The sequence below is a fragment of the Camelina sativa genome, chromosome 15 (genome assembly GCF_000633955.1).
Source record: "Camelina sativa cultivar DH55 chromosome 15, Cs, whole genome shotgun sequence".
NCBI classification, from domain to species: Eukaryota; Viridiplantae; Streptophyta; class Magnoliopsida; order Brassicales; family Brassicaceae; genus Camelina; species Camelina sativa.
In genome coordinates, this window is record NC_025699.1 from 28,937,051 (window position 1) to 28,955,892 (window position 18,842).

General features: G+C 37.8%; 8 protein-coding genes across 10 annotated transcripts; 5 read left to right on the forward strand and 3 right to left on the reverse strand.

Moving 5' to 3' along the window:
* LOC109129339 lies at nucleotides 1,992-2,633 on the forward strand. The gene is made up of 2 exons (XM_019237409.1): nucleotides 1,992-2,201; nucleotides 2,410-2,633. Exons 1-2 carry the CDS (start codon nucleotides 2,104-2,106, stop codon nucleotides 2,531-2,533), a joined length of 222 nt encoding a protein of 73 aa, XP_019092954.1. The 5' UTR covers nucleotides 1,992-2,103; the 3' UTR covers nucleotides 2,534-2,633.
* Nucleotides 2,993-4,677, forward strand: LOC104747803 (dnaJ homolog subfamily B member 13-like). The gene is made up of 3 exons (XM_010469497.2): nucleotides 2,993-3,349; nucleotides 3,456-3,874; nucleotides 4,060-4,677. Exons 1-3 carry the CDS (start codon nucleotides 3,185-3,187, stop codon nucleotides 4,493-4,495), a joined length of 1,020 nt encoding a protein of 339 aa, XP_010467799.1. The 5' UTR covers nucleotides 2,993-3,184; the 3' UTR covers nucleotides 4,496-4,677.
* Nucleotides 6,885-8,414, forward strand: LOC104747805 (dnaJ homolog subfamily B member 13-like). 2 transcript variants are annotated; one of them, XM_010469499.2, is made up of 3 exons: nucleotides 6,885-6,997; nucleotides 7,100-7,511; nucleotides 7,711-8,414. In XM_010469499.2, exons 2-3 carry the CDS (start codon nucleotides 7,153-7,155, stop codon nucleotides 8,141-8,143), a joined length of 792 nt encoding a protein of 263 aa, XP_010467801.1. In that variant the 5' UTR covers nucleotides 6,885-6,997; nucleotides 7,100-7,152; the 3' UTR covers nucleotides 8,144-8,414. The 2 variants fall into 2 exon arrangements, with proteins under 2 accessions (XP_010467801.1, XP_010467802.1); XM_010469500.2 differs by having other exon boundaries at nucleotides 7,111-7,511.
* LOC104747804 (pentatricopeptide repeat-containing protein At2g20540) lies at nucleotides 8,414-10,100 on the reverse strand. The gene has a single exon (XM_010469498.2). The coding sequence runs from the start codon at nucleotides 10,028-10,030 to the stop codon at nucleotides 8,426-8,428; it is 1,605 nt and encodes a 534-aa protein (XP_010467800.1). The 5' UTR covers nucleotides 10,031-10,100; the 3' UTR covers nucleotides 8,414-8,425.
* LOC104747806 (prohibitin-6, mitochondrial-like) lies at nucleotides 10,466-12,436 on the reverse strand. The gene is made up of 6 exons (XM_010469501.1): nucleotides 12,323-12,436; nucleotides 11,955-12,134; nucleotides 11,586-11,702; nucleotides 11,312-11,482; nucleotides 11,004-11,216; nucleotides 10,466-10,920 (listed from the first exon to the last, which is right to left on the reverse strand). The coding sequence occupies exons 2-6, from the start codon at nucleotides 12,117-12,119 to the stop codon at nucleotides 10,726-10,728; spliced, it is 861 nt and encodes a 286-aa protein (XP_010467803.1). The 5' UTR covers nucleotides 12,120-12,134; nucleotides 12,323-12,436; the 3' UTR covers nucleotides 10,466-10,725.
* On the reverse strand, nucleotides 12,513-13,456 carry LOC104747807 (fasciclin-like arabinogalactan protein 6). The gene has a single exon (XM_010469502.1). The coding sequence runs from the start codon at nucleotides 13,408-13,410 to the stop codon at nucleotides 12,649-12,651; it is 762 nt and encodes a 253-aa protein (XP_010467804.1). The 5' UTR covers nucleotides 13,411-13,456; the 3' UTR covers nucleotides 12,513-12,648.
* LOC104747808 lies at nucleotides 14,286-15,075 on the forward strand. Its single transcript, XM_010469503.2, has 2 exons — nucleotides 14,286-14,504; nucleotides 14,616-15,075. Exons 1-2 carry the CDS (start codon nucleotides 14,374-14,376, stop codon nucleotides 14,941-14,943), a joined length of 459 nt encoding a protein of 152 aa, XP_010467805.1. The 5' UTR covers nucleotides 14,286-14,373; the 3' UTR covers nucleotides 14,944-15,075.
* On the forward strand, nucleotides 15,499-18,417 carry LOC104747809 (mitochondrial import inner membrane translocase subunit TIM44-1-like). Of its 2 annotated transcripts, none has more exons than XM_019237012.1 (14): nucleotides 15,499-15,579; nucleotides 15,680-15,786; nucleotides 15,932-16,015; nucleotides 16,112-16,187; nucleotides 16,456-16,500; nucleotides 16,600-16,986; nucleotides 17,071-17,139; nucleotides 17,247-17,311; nucleotides 17,411-17,479; nucleotides 17,562-17,634; nucleotides 17,718-17,822; nucleotides 17,913-17,984; nucleotides 18,056-18,118; nucleotides 18,210-18,417. In XM_019237012.1, the coding sequence occupies exons 1-14, from the start codon at nucleotides 15,499-15,501 to the stop codon at nucleotides 18,339-18,341; spliced, it is 1,428 nt and encodes a 475-aa protein (XP_019092557.1). In that variant the 3' UTR covers nucleotides 18,342-18,417. The 2 variants fall into 2 exon arrangements, with proteins under 2 accessions (XP_019092557.1, XP_010467806.1); XM_010469504.2 differs by having other exon boundaries at nucleotides 15,499-15,573.

An 18,842-nucleotide genomic window follows, 5' to 3' on the forward strand; every position in this document is an offset into this window, starting at 1 on the left:
CCCCCCCCCCCAAAAAAACACATTTATATTAAAAGTTTTAACAAAATTAAATTACAAAGATAAGAAACCAATCAATCTCCAATTAATTAGTTTTAGTATTTTGTTACGCAGACACAAACGTCAAGAAACAAACAAATAATCTAAAATTAAGCGACGAATGATTTGTTGCAATTTAGGAGGAGATATGTAATAACCAAAGTTACATATTTGGAGGTTGGAGTGTCATGTAATGGCAAGAGACAAGAAGCGCAACCGCGTGAGTAATAAAACTTTAATAATACTTTCTTTGTATAAGTCCATGAAAAAGTTGCCACTGTTATCACAAATAATAACGATATATATAAATATTTTGATTCAACTGGTACGTTTATTTTATATTATTTTGGTTAAAAATGAAAAAAAAAAAAAAATCTGATTTTGTTGTGGATGGAGCTTGTGGCGAGCAAAACTTTGTCTTTGTTTTCAACTAGTTGGGACCATGAAACTGAAAGCTACAGTTTCAATCCATTTGTTTTGTGTTTTTTTTTTTTCTTTAATTTTCATTTCTCGCTTGAAAACATCTCCTCATTTGATTTTTCATAACGGTAATATATAATGTCCAAGTTTCTCGTGGTACTTTGGTTGATTGATATTCCAACTTGTACTAATGGGGCGTAGTTACGTTGCGGATGGAAGTCTAACTTGTAAGAAATTAGGCCTCATCAGAACTTGAAAGCCCAAGTGCTGCATTCCTCCAAATCACACAAGCACAACTAACGGAATCATGTATTTTTTTTGTTCTTCCGAATCATATTCACGTAAACAACTTTAGGCGGTACTTGTACGTAGTTTTATTTTTTCCCCTCCTAAGCTTGAACGCAATGTAAAAAAAGGAATGTTTGTACTACTGTGTTTTTAATTAGGATGGAAAATTAAATCCCTCGATAGACGAGTTTATTGAACTTGAGTAAGATGTGGTTTAATTTGGGTCCGGTTGCGGTTGACGATCGATCGAGAAATCTTTTTCCTTGGGGTAGCTTCTCATCGTTAGTGAAAAAATTACATTTACAATATATAGAAAGTTTGTCATGATCCGATTTTATAAAATAATACAGGTAGATAACCACGTAACAGGTCGAGAGAGCTGATAACTGAAAGATCGATGACAAACATGTTGGTTAAATGTATATATATATATATATACAGTTCAGCCATGTGCATGAAGGGATTTGTTGAAAGGAAAAGGCAAGAATGAAAGTGCTTCCAGGAGCTTTGAGATTAGGAATAAAACCAAGAAGGCCGCCTAAGAACAAACGTACGTTCAATGATATATGACAAGAGGGATGGACTATGGTATGAGAAAGTAAACAGTTTAAATCTCTTCATTGCACTACTATAGTGACCCATATTCGTAGACTACATTACTCGTCTTCTCAAATTTATCACGTTTTCTATCAGACTATTACGAATTACGAGGGTATATATTGCGTAGATATACGTAACATAACATGTATAGGACGTGTTGGAAGCTCTAGTTATTATGATCGATCTCAGTTTTTACTGTCTTATTATAAAGTTGGTATATTTTGGGAAATTTAGCAAAAACATAAAATAATAAAGGCTTTGATTCTATATAGTATATACTCTAATAGATAGCATGGCACACCCCCATGTGGTTGCACAACTTGCAGTGCTTGCACTTTGCAGCTTCCCTTCATACGGTTCTCTTCTTCTTCTTCTCTTGTAATAAATTAGGTTGACGCAAAAGGTCCTAGCTAGAACTCTTCCACAACAGGGTGAAGGGGGGCATGCATTTGTTGACTTTGACTCTGTGAAAAAGGAAGTTTCCGATAGATAGACGAACTCAAAAAAAAAAGTCTTCAATTCCCCAAAATAACCCGTTGACATTATAGAAGAGAAGACTTAAAACGAAAGAAACCGCAAAGGTATTATGGTAATTCAGAATAGCCCGCCGCGTGGGTTCGGCGGTTATAACTTTTTATATCATCATCCCGTGGAAACTAAAACCACACTTTAAAATTATTTAGTGCTTTCTCTTGCTATTTCTAAAAGAAACAGAACAACTAAAACTTGTCTTGGAAAAAAATCTCTGAAAGAGCAGCTATGGGAGAATGTAGACCTTTAGGCTTCTTACTAGGATTACCATTTGCTCTTGTTGCCCTCGTTCTCTCTCTCGTTGGTGCTGTCATCTGGATCATTGGGTACACATCGATCGTTTCTTTCTTTATTTTTTTAATGTTTAGATCCAGTCCACTTACTTCCTTTTTTCCAATCCTCAAAATCTTGAATCTATCGCTTATGTATGTTCTTCATCTTAACAATCAACACCAGATGAGAGATCTCTACTGATGAGATCAAAATTGTGAATTAGTAATATTAATATTGTAATGGAAAAAAAAAATATTGCAGGACAATATTGAGTTGTTTGTGCCCATGTTGCTTCTGTTTCGCTGCGCTGGCCAACTTCGCTGTGTCTCTCATCAAACTTCCTGTCAATGTCCTCCGTTGGTTTACCCACTCCATTCCTTGTTAACAGCCAGAAACAAGAACACTTTGATCTTATTTTAATATTTTTTATTAATGTTCTTCTTATTTGTTATTTATTTTTTTTTGATTTACTAATTATTATTTCTTTCTTTCCTTCTTCTTGCGATTATGTGTAATTTTCTCTTTTGTTAAAAAGATTAAAAAAAATTAGTTAACTGCTTATTTTCCTAAGAGACAATTATTGTAATCACGAAAACAATTATCCCAATAATTAAATTATTAATCTATAACTAATTATTATTAAAAGCCCACTTTAAGTCCAATACAGTTTAACGGGCCTATAGATACGATAACGTAAACACACTTTGGAATGCGTTACGAAGATGATAAGAGAGAGCACGCGTCACCGGCCCGTCACCCAAACCAAAAAAAAAAAAAAAAATCAGTTTTAAAGACCAGACAAGTTCTGGAACATTCGACAGGGTTCTCAACACTCTGAGAAGAAAAAAAGTACACGAGTCCGTGTGTTTGTTTGTTTTTAAGACCAAACAACAAACTAGTCTTATCTTCTTCAACCAAAACAGAGCACGATTATACCAATTCAAACAGAGCACGATTCATCATTCTTTTACAGAACAATTACTAAGAAAAATCAGGAAAAGTGAAGAAGCGAAAGAGAGAAGAGGAAGAAGGTCGGATGGGAGTGGATTATTACAAAGTCCTCCAAGTTGATCGCAGCGCCAGTGACGATGATCTTAAGAAAGCTTATCGAAAACTCGCCATGAAGTGGCACCCCGACAAAAACCCCAACAACAAAAAGGACGCCGAGGCTAAGTTTAAGCAGATCTCCGAAGCTTACGAGGTATCTTATCTATACTATGTAAATTATGTATTTAATTAATTCAATTCTTGTCATAATGAATAGGCGTGTTTGCTAATGATGACTTGATTTTATTGATGCTTACTAGGTTCTAAGCGATCCTCAGAAGAAAGCTGTATATGATCAATATGGGGAGGAAGGTTTGAAAGGGAATGTGCCACCTCCTGACGCTGGTGGAGCCACTTATTTCTCTACCGGTGATGGTCCTACGTCCTTCAGGTTCAACCCTAGAAGTGCGGATGACATATTTGCAGAGTTCTTTGGCTTCTCTAGCCCGTTTGGTGGCGGTGGTGGTGGAGGAAGAGCTACACGGTTCTCTAGCAGTATGTTTGGTGATGATATGTTTGCCTCTTTCGGCGAAGGAGGAGGCGGTGGTGGCTCCATCCATCACGGTGGACCTAGGAAGGCTGCTCCTATCGAGAACAAGCTGCCTTGTAGTCTTGAAGATCTTTACAAAGGAACCACCAAGAAGATGAGGATCTCCAGGGAGATTGCTGATGTCAGCGGGTAAGTCATGATCAAACCCAAATGGAACCCTTTAGGTTAGCTTGTATGTAGAAATAGGCTAATTCGCTTAGAGCGTTTCTCCTGTGTAGTTCATAGTGAAAGCAGAGCATTGGTCGTAGTTCATAAAATTGTTAAAGTGATTTAGGCTGAACGGTTTGTGTGTTTTTTTTTGGTTTGGTTTGCAGCAAGACTATGCAGGTGGAAGAGATATTGACCATTGATGTGAAACCAGGGTGGAAGAAAGGCACAAAGATCACGTTCCCTGAGAAAGGCAATGAGCAACCCGGTGTGATTCCAGCGGATTTAGTCTTCATCATTGACGAGAAGCCTCACCCGGTCTTCACTCGAGAGGGTAACGACCTTGTAGTCACGCAGAAGATCTCACTTGTCGAGGCCTTGACGGGCTACACAGTGAGCCTGACTACACTTGATGGTCGGAGGTTGACAATCCCTGTCACCAACGTCATCAGTCCCGAGTACGAGGAAGTGGTTCCAAAGGAAGGAATGCCGTTGCAGAAAGACCAGACTAAGAAAGGCAACTTGAGGATCAAGTTCAACATCAAGTTTCCAACAAGATTAAACTCAGAGCAGAAGACAGGAGTGAAGAAACTCCTCGGCTGAGTTTGAGTATACTCACCCACGTTACAGAGAACAGAGGAGAGAACCAGAGGGTCAAAGCTTCTAGATGTACTGTTGTAAATCACAGAGATTGTGATTAAATATACTGTTGCTTTTTGATCGATTTGTACCATATGTACTACGATTGAATACCTTCAATAAATTTTGTTGCTTCTCCTATATAACCCAAACGCTATTAATTAAACCATACCAATAAACACGAGAGCATTTGTGACACCAAGATTCCCTCTTGTTCAGCAGGTGCTCAACCATGAAACCATATCTTCGAGACAGGTTTCAGCGGCATTGTCTTTGTTATTTTCAACAGCTCGTTCCAGTTTTCCCGCTCTTGCCAGAACATCAATCAAACAGCCGTATATTTGATTGATCTTGTCTCATCACCATGTGTAACGTGATCCAAATAGGCTTCCTTCTCTCTCTGCATTTCATCGAATGTCCCAATAGCTTGATGAGCATTCCCGTGATGTGTGCATACCCTGAGATCATTGTAGTCCCTGATATTACATCTTTCCCGTTAGTTTGATCATCGGATAGCTTGACTGACCATACTACATTTCGAGTACATTTCTTTTCTTTTTTTTTTTGGTCAACGCGAGTATACATTTCAATAAAAGCATTTGCAAACACTAGTTTGTTTCAGAAATCTTCTTCTCTCTGCCTACATATGGATCCATCTCCCAAGCGATAGAGATCCAAGATGGGAACAGGGCGGTGAAACAGAAATGAGTCTCTGATCTCATCAGGCTCAATGCCAGTAAATTGCATTTTGCCGGAAAAATCCCATAGCTAGCCTCTCTACATAACACCCAATCCCTGTATATCTATATATACATTTTCCAAATACATTTAGCAAATAAATCTTGAAATAGCAAATAAATCTTGAAGTTACCACCTATTTACAAGACTGCCATTGATATTAATTATTAATTTGTTTTCCATTAATTAATATTAAGTTTCTATTTTTGAAAACAAAATTTTTACTCCTAAATAACTTTCCAAAACAATTAGAATCACTCCCTTTAACATTAAGTATCTATATATACATTTTCCAAGTACATTTAGCAAATAAATCTTGAAGTTACCACCTATTTACAAGACTGCATTGATATTAATTATTAATTTGTTTTCCATTAATTAATATTAAGTTTCTATTTTTGAAAACAAAATTTTTACTCCTAAATAACTTTCCAAAACAATTAGAATCACTCCCTTTAACATTAAGTATCTATATATACATTTTCCAAGTACATTTAGCAAATAAATCTTGAAGTTACCACCTATTTACAAGACTGCATTGATATTAATTATTAATTTGTTTTCCATTAATTAATATTAAGTTTCTATTTTTGAAAACAAAATTTTTACTCCTAAATAACTTTCCAAAACAATTAGAATCACTCCCTTTAATATTAAGTATTAAATTTATAATTGATTTAATTAATACTAAGTTTCCAATTTAACAAAACAATATTTTCTCCATACACAAATTTCCTAAACAATCGGTCTTACCAAGAAATAAATTGATTTTCGATCTTGGAGGAGGATCCTTGGTCGAGATTTTTGATCTCAACACATTGGTTTCCTCCTAAAATATATGTTCAAAATCAAATATAAAATATATTATTCAAAAAAACTAACGGTATGATTTTAAAAGGTAACAAACATATTTACCATTCAATTTGATATCTTATTCAAAGAATAATAATAAAATATAAAAGATATTGCTTGCTCACAGATTTATTTTTATTTTGTACTACGTATTTAAAAATAATTTTTTACTTTCACGGTTTCATATGATGAGTTTTTGCTGATTAAAAATCTTTGAATATGTTGTCTGACATGGCAGGTTTGAAATATAGAACCAACACTAAAACTATTAGTTTATCTCATATATACTATAGATTTGTAATCATAGTTTTGAAAATTAACTTCTAAATTATTTAGTATATGAACTACAAAATATTACACATACTATAACACATTCTTAATATTCCAAAAAAAAAATATATACACTAATATACTATATAGGCATATACCTCTGTTTAATTTATATTCTATCTAATAACAAATTTAATGTAATTAGATTCTAAACTTTATAAAACGTAGGAAGAAAAAAAAATCTAAACAAAAATCTAAATTAATTAGATAAAAAGTTAATTAATTAAAAATTTGAAAACTAAATAAATTAAAAAGTATTATTTAAAATACAATAATTTATAACTTAGTCCGCGGGTGAAATCCTAGTTGTTTGTTAAGTTTCATTCACTCATCTCTTTTTTTAAATTAAACCAAGTCCGGTTTGTGCCGGTCAATAAAGTAAGTTGGTTTAATAATGCAAGAGTACTCTTTATGTACAAGTACTATCATCAGATTAAACAGTATGCTTTTTTTTTTTTTGGGTCAAATTTAAACAGTATGCTATGCTCTCTCCTTTCCTACTTTACTCTTAGAGCGATTCATCCTTTGTCATCATCATTATCAGAGGTGATAATTCTCTGCACAACTCACTTTTCTGGTTGCGATTTCTTCTTTCCTCAGCTCACGGTAAGTCTCTTGAACGGATTGTACTAATCTCATAATTCTCAGAACGATTTCAGGAACATTCCACATAAATCTCCACACTGTGTCTGAGAAGAAACATGAGTCACCCGAGAAGTGAGGATGATATATTTGCCGAGTTCTTTGGGGCCTCCTCTATCCCTTCTGGTCCGAGAAATGCGGATGGTATATTTGCTGACTACTTTGGGGCCTCTAGCCCTTCTGCTCCCCGACGTGAGGCTGATATATTTACTGAGTTTTTTGGGGTCTCTAGCCCTTCTGCTGCTGCTGCTGCTGGTGATAGCAGCAAAGGAGGAGATGGTGGTGGCGGCTCATTGCATCACGGTGGAGATAGGAAGGCAGATCCTATTGAAAAAAAGTTGCCTTGTAGCCTTGAACATCTTTACAAAGGAACCACCAAGAAGATGAAGATCTCCAGGGAGATTGTTGATGTCATTGGGTAAGTCATGATCATTCGATGTCTTATCTGTGAACAAAAAGTGGAACTCTTTAGGTTAGCCACTCACTTAAGACAGCGTTAATAGGGCATTTGTCTGTTGATACATAGTGAAAACAGAGCCTTATCATAGTTCATAACCTTGTTGAGTGGCATAAAAAGCATAGGCTGACCAGTGTTGTCTTTTGGAAAAAACTTGCAGCAAGACGATGCAGGTAGAAGAGATTTTGACTGTTGATGTGAAACCGGGGTGGAAGAAAGGCACAAAGATCACATTCCAGAAAGGAAATAAGCAACCTGGTGTGATTCCAGCGGATTTAGTCTTCATCATCGATGAAAAGCCTCATCCGGTTTTCACTCGAGAGGGTAACGACCTCGTAGTCACTCTGAAGATCTCAGTTCTCGAGGCCTTTACCGGCTACACCATCAACCTGACTACACTAGATGGTCGGAGACTGACAATCCCAGTCAACTGTGTGATCCATCCCGAGTACGAGGAAGTGGTTCCAATGGAAGGAATGCCGTTGCAGAAAGACCAGACTAAGAAAGGTAACTTGAGGATCAAATTTAACATCAAGTTCCCTACAAGCTTTACCTCAGAGCAGAAGATAGGGTTGAAGAAACTTCTCGGATGAATTGGGTTAAAACCAGCCCATTCCAGACAAAATAATGTAGAATACGAGAGGAACAAGAAGATCGAAGCTTCTATATATCTTGTTGGAGATGGCTGAGATTCCGAATAAATACTGTTGGGACCTTTCTGATCAATTTGTAACATATGTATGATTGAGTGAGTACTCTTGTGACCTTTTCTGATCGATTTGTAACATATGTATGATCAAAAAATACTGTTGTGACCTTTCTGATCTGTATAATATGCCTAATAAGTTTGCTACTTTTCCACAATTCAAACGCTATTAAACCATACCTATAAATGCAAGAGCATTGTTCCTTTTGATCACATCCTGATCCTGATGTGAAGTAAACAATTGCAGCACTATAAATATCTCAGTCCAAAACGGTTTACTGTTATCTCCTGCAACGAATTCCTGAACAATGTTGTTCACTTCTATCAAACTACAACCTGGCGTTTTCTTCATATTTCCGTCCCTTATAATCTTTCTCAATCTCGACACATCCTCCCATTTTCCCAAATCTGCGTAAATATTGGCAAGCAAAACATAATTCCCCATATCCTCCGGCTCTAGCTCCACAAGATGATCCATTGCAACCAATGCAACATCAAGATTGCCCTGTGTTTTGCAAGAGCTCAACAATGAACCCCATATCTTTGAGTCGGGTTTCACTGGCATTGTCTTTGTTATTTCAACAGCTCGTTCCAGTTTTCCGGCTCTTGCCAAAACATCAATCAAACAACCATAGTGTTCAATCTTGGGTTCAATTTGATAATCTTGTCTCATCATATCAAAATACGTCAACCCTTCTTGCCACAGACCAACGTGTGAACAAGCTGATAAAAGACCAATAAACGTGATCCCATTAGGCTTCACTTTGGCTCTCTGCATTCCATTGAATGTTTCAATTGCCCCATGAGCATTCCCGTGATGTGCATACCCTGAGATCATTGTACTCCATGATATAACATCTTTCCTTTTCATTTGGTCGAACAACTGAATAGCTTGACTAATCATACCACATTTCGAGTACATTTCGATAAGAGCATTGCAAACACCAGTCTGTTTCAGGAACCCTCTTCTCTCTGCATACATATGGATCCATTTCCCAAGCTCCAGAGATCCAAGATGAGCACACGACGGTAAAACAGAAATGAGACTGATCTCATCAGGCTCAATACCAGCTAACTGCATTTCACGGAAAAAATCCATGGCCTCTACATAACAACCAATCCCTGTATACCCAGAGATCATCGCAGTCCAAGACACAATCGTTTTATCAGTCATCAAATGAAACAAACCTTTTGCTTTCTTCATCTGCCCAATCCGTGCGTATCCAGAAAGCAAACTATTCCAAGATATAACATCTCTCTCAGACATATCATCAAACACTTTATGTGCATCAGCTAGATCATCAAACTTCATGTACATATCTATGAGCGCATTCTCAGTCACAACATTGAACTTAGGCCCGATTTTGCAGAGATGACCATGAACTTGCTTCCCTAAATAACATGATCCAAGACTCGCACAAGATTTAAACATAAAAGGAAACGTGAACCGATCTGGTAACTCGATGCTCTTCCGGAGCAGTTGCCTATATGTACGAATCACCTCGCAGTACAAGGAATGGTGTGTATACGCGCGAATGATGGAGTTATATAAGAAGACATTAGGATTCGATACTTGATTAAAAAGACGTGTAGCATACTCCATATCTCCAATCTTATCACAAGAATCCACCATTTTAGTGACCATGAAGCTGCTTTGTGACAATCCATGTATGATGATGCAGGCATGAATCTTCTTCCATTCATTCCGGCTTTTGAATCGCTGTAGAAGAGTTACAAAATAGTTCTCAACTTCTCTAATTCCATGAAAGGCCATTAAAGCTAGCTTTTGAAAGCACCGACGCCACGAGAAGAAGAGGCTCGCGGTGGTGTACGTAGTCAAAATTGGCTCCGACCAAACGCCGTTAAACACAGATGTGTTGTCTGGATTCACTATACGTAAGCCACAAGCCCAGTTTCATTTCCAGGCCCATTATTAATCTTTTCACAAGCTATTATAACATTTCGGCATTGTGTAATGTGCACACATTATTATTTCCAAATTTAAAGAACTTGTAAATTTTGCTCACATACAGAAACAAAAAAAAGAACTTGTCAATAATTCGATCTTCTTGTCTTGATCTCTGAAAAGAAATTGCAAACGCACAATACAGAAATAGTTACTCTAAAGAATCCGGTGTGGTCGAAGGATCCGAAAGACAATCATGGAAGAGAGAGCTCATATCATCTTCTACTTCTTGGCCTCATCATCTTCTTGGTTCACAGACTATAAGATTTTCAGCATTGTGTAATGTGCACACATTATTATTTAAAGAACTTGTAAATTTTGCTCACATACAAAAACAGAAAAAGAACTTGTCAATAATTCGATCATTTTGTCTTGATCTCTGAAAAGAAATTGCAAACACACAATACAGAAATAGTTACTCTGAAGAATCCGTACTGTCTTTTGGTCGAGGAATCCGAAAGACAATCATGGAAGAGAGAGGTGTGGTTTACTCATATCATCTTCTACTTCTTGGCCTTTACATCAAGGTCCATCGCCTGCAGGTTAAGCAAGAGGTCGTCAGAGCTCAAGTAGACCTTGTTTGCCGATTTTGAGATGGTTTGGGCGATCTCTCTAGCTGCTTCGATCTTCCTCAGTGTTAAGAACGCTTGGTTGTTTGCGATGGCTTGACCTATGAGCTGAGCACTCTTGGCTTCTCCCTACAGACACTCCCACAGAAACATCGCTTAGCAAGATTTTACCAATATAGGGTTATTTGAAAAGGGAAAAGAATTATCCGCACCTCAGCACGAATAACGGCACTTCTCTTGTCCTGTTCAGCTTTTTCCACAATGAACTTAGCCCGCTCAGCCTCCTGAGCTGCCACCTGCTTTCCTTCTATGGCTGCAGTGAACTCCTTTCCAAACGTCAAGCCTGTGATGGACACATCATCCAGCGCAATGTGGAAATATGCAGCTCGTGCAGTTAAGATTTTCCTGATTTCTCTACTCACCGACTTAAAAAACACCAAAGAACAAAAAAAAAAACTCATCCATTAATTTACCATTAAAGAAGGAATCAAAAACATGTATTTACAGCCAGTTAGCTAACCTCTCTCTGAGTAATAAGCTGGCTCGCATTGTACTGAGCAACCACAGCTTTCAAGGTCTCGTGGATAATAGAAGGCAAAACTCTCTCTCGGTAATTCTCACCAAGAGCTCTGTATACCTCAGGTAGTCGGTCAGCCATAGGACGGGTGAGAACCCTAAGTCCAATTTTGACCTGAATGTTTCGATCCCACACACAACACAAGCTTATCATGTAGTTCACAGACCAAAACCACACAACCTGATAGAAACCATTAAAAGGGAAGGAAGCGAAGTACCATCTGGAGATCACGGCTCCCGGAAGTACTCTCAACTAGGTAAGGTTTTGCACGAACGTCATAGATGACTGGCCTCTCGAACCACGGAATCATAAGGTGAGTGCCCTCAGGGTACACCTACATAGTCAAGCAAGCAAAGATATATAGTGCATCAAGATGACTGTTACAAACAACAATCAAATCTAGACTAACAAATCAACCTTGTAAACTTAACCTAGATGCCACAAACACAAGATTCACTATCTAACGCTAAGCCTAACCAAACTTCAGCTAGATGTCACAAACACAAGACTCAATTGTTAATACTAATGCGAATATTCAATTCACAGATTCAGAAGAAACCAATTTTTTTTTTTGGCAGGGACTAACCTTGTCTTTGATACCGACAAGGCGGTTGAAGACAATAGCTCGATGACCTCCATCGACATTGTAGAGAGAGTGCGTAGCGCCGTAAAGACCGAGACCACCAATAACCACCGCAGCTATAACACCACCACCAGGACCCTTGGGAGCTTTTATATTCTTGAAATTCATCGTTTTCACCAACACCTGCCAATTTTAGGAACACTAGAATCAAAATCCAAGGCAGAGAGACTGATCATGGATATTTGAAATTCTTATACAGAGCAGACCTAAAGAAAACTTGGATCGACGATAAAGTAAACAAAAATGATCTGCGAAATTAGCTGAAATGAAACCAAAAAAAAAAATTGGAGCCAAAGAATCAGAAGGCTTACTTGCTTAAACTCCGAATCCGATCTAAAATGGAGAAGAGAGAAACAGAGAGAGAGAGAGAGAGAGGGGGTTAGGTTAGGGTTTAAAGTAGGGGTCGATCACGCAATTTCTATTTTGCTGAGAGATCTTTGGGCCCAAGTTTTTTTATTCAAGCCCATTAGTCAATTCACAGTTACTCCTTTTTTTAGTTAAAAACAATTCTCATTTGTTGACAAACATAAAAAGATTAAGAAAATTACAAAGCAGATACTCCAACACATATATAAGTGAATCAAATCAATCATGCAAATAAAATAGTTGTTACTTGGGAATGTTTCTCAGCTTTTAGTTAATGCTTCAAAAGATATATATATATATATATAAACGAATAACAAAACCATATAAAGCCAAGAACAACCCCTAGACTTGTCCTCTTCACGTTTGATCCGGAGGATTTGTGCTCTTTATCAACAGCCGGAGAATCGGCATCGGGCGATGAAGTTATGGATTTCGGGGCCGGAGCTCCTGTGGGTGTGGTCTTTGTTCCGAACAACTCTTCCGGCAACAACACTTTGTCCACCACGTAAATGGCTAGAGGAAACTGTTGTCGTAATGCATTATTGATCCGAGTCTCAACAACGCCGGTTGAAACATTCACTTGGTTGCTTTGTGCTTGCCCTGTGAAATTTAACCCAAAGACTCCTCCTTCTTGTCCCGTAGCCTGAGTTCTAACGGGATTACTTGCTAAGAGAAGATCACTTAGAGAGTAGTATTTTGGAATGATATGGTAGAGCATTAGCTGGATTTGTTGTTGGTATGTGAGTCCGTTTAGGGTTCCGGGTTTAAGGTTGTTGAATGCGTTATCTGTTAGAGCAAATATAGTCATCCCTTGATCAGAGCTATTGAGTTGAACGCTTACCTGAAATCCGACTTGAGTTGTGTTGAGGAGTCGCATGAATGTAGTAAATTGGTGACCAGTTTCAAGAACCGCTGTGAAATTGATGGGACTTGTTTCAGTGGTCGGAGCTGGAGCAATAGGTTGGCTTTGGATGTATGGGACGATGGAAAATAAGAAGAAGAGGACAACATAGGAGTATATGGATGAGGACATGGCTATATACTAATATGTTGTTTTCTTGTCTTTCTTTATTTGTGTGTTTCAGTGCGTGTGCTAGATTTAAGTCTTGTGAGGTATATATAGAAAATAGTTTATGGGCATTTAAGGTGACATGTCTGTATATGTGTGTGTGACTTGCGAAAGTATGTACTTTGATTCATTGTTATTTTTTTTTATAACAATTAACTTGATCAACAATTATATGATAATGTTTATTATTAAGAAATGCAAAACACTAACGTTGACAAAAATAGTTCTATATTTATATTTACAAAGCTCATGGTTTGCCAGTTACATTACAAATTTACAACAATAAAAGAAAAACTTAAAAATGGTAGGCGGTCATGGTTCATGAATATCGTTACGTTTTGAAAATTTCTTAATTATATTTTGAGTGGCTAGCTAGGTGTGTATATATGAATCTTTAAAGATATAGTCTGGCATTGACGGGGCAACGTGAGGGTCATATCCGAAACTGCTCTACATGACATTTGGTTGGGAACAAAAAAAAAAAATGGTAATTTTTGAATACTAGATTGGACTTGGTCTCGATCAATAAACGCGAGTAGCTCTGATAAAAAAAAAAAATCAAACAACGTGGAAAAGTCCCGTAAACAAATTACCGTTCTACAGAATTGAAAACGTTGGGATCTTGGTGCGAAGCTTGCATTGTCACGTGAGGACTGACTACGATATGCAAAACAATTGAAAAATACATTCAGACAAACTCATGTGCGTCTATACAATGACGCTTATATCCCTCTAATAAAATAGTCACTTTATCCACTTTAACAAAAATAATTTGAATTCTAAGGGTAAATGCGTCAAAAGTGTATCTCTGTTTCCGAGGTAACAAATAGACAAATTGAGTAGGAGAGAGACCATAACTCAAGCAAACTCAGATTCTCTGATGGCGATTTAACGAAGACCGAAGACGAAGGAAGGACTGATTGATTAATGGACTCTCACTGTTCTCTGAGTCGACTCGTTCTGGTCACCTTCTTGGTCCTCTGCTTCTTCGCCGGAGATTCATCGGCGACGAGGCCTGGTTTCTTATACACCAGACACAGAGGACGATGCACGCCGCAGTAATCCAACTTTGAATTTGATTTTTAAAATTTTTATTACGTTAATAGCTGAGTCAGATCTAACTCGATGGTGGTGTTGTTTTTATTTATTTATTTTGAGTTTGGTTTCAGGTATTGGAGCAGCGAGAGGGAAGCATGGCCGAGGATGGTACCGGAGAGATCAACGGTCGAGAAAATGTTCGGAGTGATGGTTGCGAAAGAACGGTGGAGATCTGATCTGACGCTATTGGAATCAACGGCTAGGAACGACGAAGAAGGTAACGCGTACGGTGCGCTGCTGAAACAGGGGATCGCAGCTCTTGTCAACTCTTACGCTAGAAAAAGTTTCTCTTATGCGCCATGGGAAGTGAAGACCATGCTCATTCAAGCCATGGTCTCGGAGCCGGCGGCTCGCCGGCAAGCCCAACACTTCGCCGCCGCTAACGTGGCCTGTGACTAAAAAAGACAATGAGGATCTAGTTGTACTTTTGTCTTCTTTAGATTCGAATCTACGCTTCTTGTCGTGTCTTAAGTTTGATTCTGATTTCTGTCTCAAAACAACGACACCAGTATTCTGATTTCTGGTTCAACTTATATTTGCAGCTTAACCGGATTGAACAAACCAAACTGAATCAAAATCAAATTGAATTTAGGCTTCTTACAATTTACAAAAGCCCAACGGACCTAATAAACAGGGACGAGCGTTGTTTAGTAGTGTTTGGAAACGGCTCTTCTTATATACTCTGTTTTTAACTCTCATTTATTTATTAACCAGATATGGAATATACATATCCGTGTTTCCGAACAAGTATCTAAAATGGAAACCTCTGTATCTCTCTCTGTAGGCCTTTAAGTGTTCTTGGTTTGTTGCTCAAGTAAATATTTTTGAACTTTTCCTTTTTTCTTGTAAACAATATAACAGAGATATGTATATCATTAGTCTCAAATCCAACCTCTGTGATTCTTTCTCGAGAGGCGCTCGGTATAGGGTTTTTGCTTGGTGGGTTTGTTTCTAATGGCGACTAGAAAGCTAATTCGAGATTTACTGATCACAAAGCAGCCTTTTTTACGGCAACTGATGCAGCAACGGGTTCTGGTGAGATACTTTGTATTTTTTTGTTTGTAATGTTTCTGATCAAAATCGCACTAAATGGTTTTTGATTGATTTGGTGGTGACTTTGTGTTTTTGCTTTTAGAGAGCAAACGCAAGATCAGAGTATCTTCCTACTATTGGATATGCGAGTCATCGCAGGTTCAGCGTGCTAAGCGAGTTCTCCAAGAATATTAGAGGGGAAGCTGAGAGGTATATTGTGATTTGTTATGTAACGTGAGGCATACGAATATCTATAATAAGTGAAAGAACATATAATCTTTCTATTATTGGATGATGTTTCTTTAGTTCAATTTCTTTTTGGTTAAACATTGTTGATTTTTTCATGTGGTTGCAGCAATCCTGAATTTAAAAGAACAGTGAAGGAGTTGAAGGAAAGAGCTGAAGAGTTGAAAGGTGTAAAAGAGGACCTGAAAGTTAGGTAAGTTATAAACACATTTGTAATTGATCTTTACTTGGGAGATAATATATATACATTGTGAGTTAAAGGAAATTATGAAAGATATGGCTAATGCAGAACGAAACAAACGACTGAGCAGCTGTACAATAAAGTTGATGGTGTGTGGACTGAGACTGAAGCTGCGGCTAAAAAGGTATGGTTCTGGTACACGAGCCTTGAATTGGTACCATGTCTGTGTTTTTTTTTTCCTCCACCCTGGTTGGAGAATGTTTGGAAGCTGATATTGTGTTAAAAGATGCAAAGAGTTTCTAAGATGGGTTGTTTGCTCTTTTTCTAGTTTGGATCTTAGATAAAAACATGATAACTCACTTATTATATGTATGTATGAATAGCCAAAAATGTACATTGTATAAGGCTAATTAACAGTCGTCCCTTACAAAACAGCTTTGACGGTACTGCAGGTCTCTTCAAGTGTGAAAGACAAGTTTTCAGCGGCCACAGAAGAGGTCTTGCTGGAATCCTGCTCTTGTATTGTTGTCCTTTCAGTGGTCATTTGTGGCATTTTTTTGTTTTTGTTAACTAGGTTGTGTATTTTTAATGTTCAGGTGAAGGAGTCATTCAAGCTCGGAAAGGTGGAGAATGCAGAGTCAGCAAGTTCATCAGGCACAGGAACCTCTGGAGGAGAAAAACAGCAGCAATCAGGTTCTACGGAGGAATTACATACATTTTTTGAAAAATTAAAGTCAAGTATCTCTTCGCCAAAAGTATCCGAGGCGTTTTATAAGCTGAAGGAAGCGAAACCATTTGAAGTTGTAAAGAAGGTACTTGACATTGTAAAGGATGAACTGCGTGGAAACACATCTAGAAGGAAGTTCCTGGAATATACACCTCCCCCGCCATTCACAGGTGAGAGAAGTACAAGAACCGAGATGGTGGTTATGCCAACAAAACAGTTCAAGTGGCAAACAAAATGGGAATCCTTTAGAGAAAAGGTGAGTGGCCCTCTTTGTGGTTGTCCATTTTATTCCATGTGTTTGAAGGCCCTTGTTGAATGCTTTCCTCAAATTTGGCTTTAGATGCAAAGTCTTCCTGTATTTAAACGTATAAGCGGGATGAGTGTGCCTGTTGTAAACAAGAGCCAAGAGGTAATGAAAACAACTTGTCTTTATTACTCGTCTTGTTCAATTATCCAATCTCTTTGCTGATACTGATTTGTTATATTGTAAATTGGCAATGCATTTGGACTGTGCAGATTGCAGAAGATGTGAGGGAAGTATGGGAAACTAGTGATAATCCGATTGTTCACAAGATTCAAGAGTATACTCTCTAATTGCTCCCTTACTATCTTCCCAATTTTTTGTTTTTAACATACTCCTTCTCCCTTACATGTGCATTAATTATTCTTTGTTTTGGCAGCATGCATGACATGTTCTTGCATGAAACAGATTCTGCATCAACTTACAAAGAAATACACGGGCGAGATCCGTAAGTTATATAGTGGCTGATTATTATTGGTTTGAAGATGTGCCTCCGGTAATAATAATTCTTACCTCTCTTTCATGTGTAGATCGTTCTCCTTGCCAGACTTTGCTGCAGAGGTTGAGGAAGCCATTAGACCTGTCTTGAAAGCATATAGTGAGGTGAATCTCGGGTTTTGAAATAGATAATGTCTCGTGTCATCCTCGTTTATGTTGCTTTGTAATTAATTTCAATATCTTTGCAGGGAGATGTTGAGACCTTGAAGAAGTATTGCAGCAAGGAAGTGATTGAAAGATGCAAAGCAGAGCTCACAACTTACCAAAGTCATGGTGTCTTTTTCGATAACAAGGTAAGGGTTTCTTTGTTCTTGGTGTTACCCTACGGAATATTTCTTCTCATGAAGCCATGCAGAGTAATTAAGGTGCTTCATTTTGATCAGCTGCTGTACATATCTGACGTTGCCATTCAAGAGACGAAGATGATGGGAACTTCCCCCGTAATAATAGTCAGGGTAAATGATCTTCATTTTCTTCTGAGCTAAGAATTGGATATGATGGACTAATTTATTCTCTTTGATGCCAGTTCCAAACGCAAGAAATCTACTGCGCTCGCGACAAGAATGGAGAAATCATAGAAGGAGGCCAGGTAAAAAAAACTGTGAATCAAAAATCATAATTCAATCGCAATGCATATGACCAATGCCACAGTCATTTTAAGAGTTTGTTGTTGGATTTAGGACACCATACACACGGTGCACTACGATTGGGCAAGGCAACAAGTGGAGGCAGCAGAGTTGGGGGAAGATGCTATTTATCCCATTTGGAGGCTCAGAGAGATGCAGAGAAATGGTGTACAAGCTCTCATTTAACTTTACAATTAGAAAATAATTCATTAACCTACTAAAAGCAAAGTACCATTATATATACTCAAACACTTTCTTAGTAGATTTTTAATGATCCAACTTCTTATACTCAAAACCATAATTGCAGATGTAGAAATTGTAGATCGTCAGAATCTAGAATTTGCTAAACAACAAAATCTTAAAAGACAAAATAAAAATATTATAGTGGAGATTAGGTTAAGGAAGCAGCGTAGAGATTAAGCAAAGAAGTGGAATATTTTGTCTTGTCTTGCGTCCGAGCTAAGCTAAACACAAACTTTCTATATAATCCTATCTCTACTTATCCACCTTTGCCTTTATCCACCAAGTTTTTGAGCTAATCTCTCATCTCTCTTCTTCACTCTCCCTCTCATTCTCAACTATCCCAAGTCATGTCTTGCCTGAGAATTAGGCTTCTCCCCGCCAAAAGAGCTTGGAAGAGCTTCACTGCCAACTTCCACAAACTTCGGAGATCCAAAACCAAGCACA

Bases quoted from the DNA above. Each gene is read 5' to 3' on its own strand.
- LOC104747804 (XM_010469498.2), bottom strand. From the start codon at position 10,030: ATGGCCTTTCATGGAATTAGAGAAGTTGAGAACTATTTTGTAACTCTT.
- LOC109129339 (XM_019237409.1), top strand. From the start codon at position 2,104: ATGGGAGAATGTAGACCTTTAGGCTTCTTACTAGGATTACCATTTGCT. The intron at 2,202-2,409 runs GTACACATCGAT...AAAATATTGCAG, and splicing joins GCTGTCATCTGGATCATTGG to GACAATATTGAGTTGTTTGT.
- LOC104747809 (XM_019237012.1), top strand. From the start codon at position 15,499: ATGGCGACTAGAAAGCTAATTCGAGATTTACTGATCACAAAGCAGCCT. The intron at 16,016-16,111 runs GTAAGTTATAAA...TGGCTAATGCAG, and splicing joins AAAGAGGACCTGAAAGTTAG to AACGAAACAAACGACTGAGC. The intron at 16,987-17,070 runs GTGAGTGGCCCT...ATTTGGCTTTAG, and splicing joins GGGAATCCTTTAGAGAAAAG to ATGCAAAGTCTTCCTGTATT.
- LOC104747803 (XM_010469497.2), top strand. From the start codon at position 3,185: ATGGGAGTGGATTATTACAAAGTCCTCCAAGTTGATCGCAGCGCCAGT. The intron at 3,350-3,455 runs GTATCTTATCTA...GATGCTTACTAG, and splicing joins AGATCTCCGAAGCTTACGAG to GTTCTAAGCGATCCTCAGAA. The intron at 3,875-4,059 runs GTAAGTCATGAT...TTTGGTTTGCAG, and splicing joins GAGATTGCTGATGTCAGCGG to CAAGACTATGCAGGTGGAAG.
- LOC104747808 (XM_010469503.2), top strand. From the start codon at position 14,374: ATGGACTCTCACTGTTCTCTGAGTCGACTCGTTCTGGTCACCTTCTTG. The intron at 14,505-14,615 runs GTAATCCAACTT...GTTTGGTTTCAG, and splicing joins AGAGGACGATGCACGCCGCA to GTATTGGAGCAGCGAGAGGG.
- LOC104747806 (XM_010469501.1), bottom strand. From the start codon at position 12,119: ATGAATTTCAAGAATATAAAAGCTCCCAAGGGTCCTGGTGGTGGTGTT. The intron at 11,703-11,954 runs GTTAGTCCCTGC...TTGACTATGTAG, and splicing joins TTGTCGGTATCAAAGACAAG to GTGTACCCTGAGGGCACTCA. The intron at 11,217-11,311 runs GTTAGCTAACTG...GTGTTTTTTAAG, and splicing joins AGCTTATTACTCAGAGAGAG to TCGGTGAGTAGAGAAATCAG.
- LOC104747807 (XM_010469502.1), bottom strand. From the start codon at position 13,410: ATGTCCTCATCCATATACTCCTATGTTGTCCTCTTCTTCTTATTTTCC.
- LOC104747805 (XM_010469499.2), top strand. From the start codon at position 7,153: ATGAGTCACCCGAGAAGTGAGGATGATATATTTGCCGAGTTCTTTGGG. The intron at 7,512-7,710 runs GTAAGTCATGAT...AAAAACTTGCAG, and splicing joins GAGATTGTTGATGTCATTGG to CAAGACGATGCAGGTAGAAG.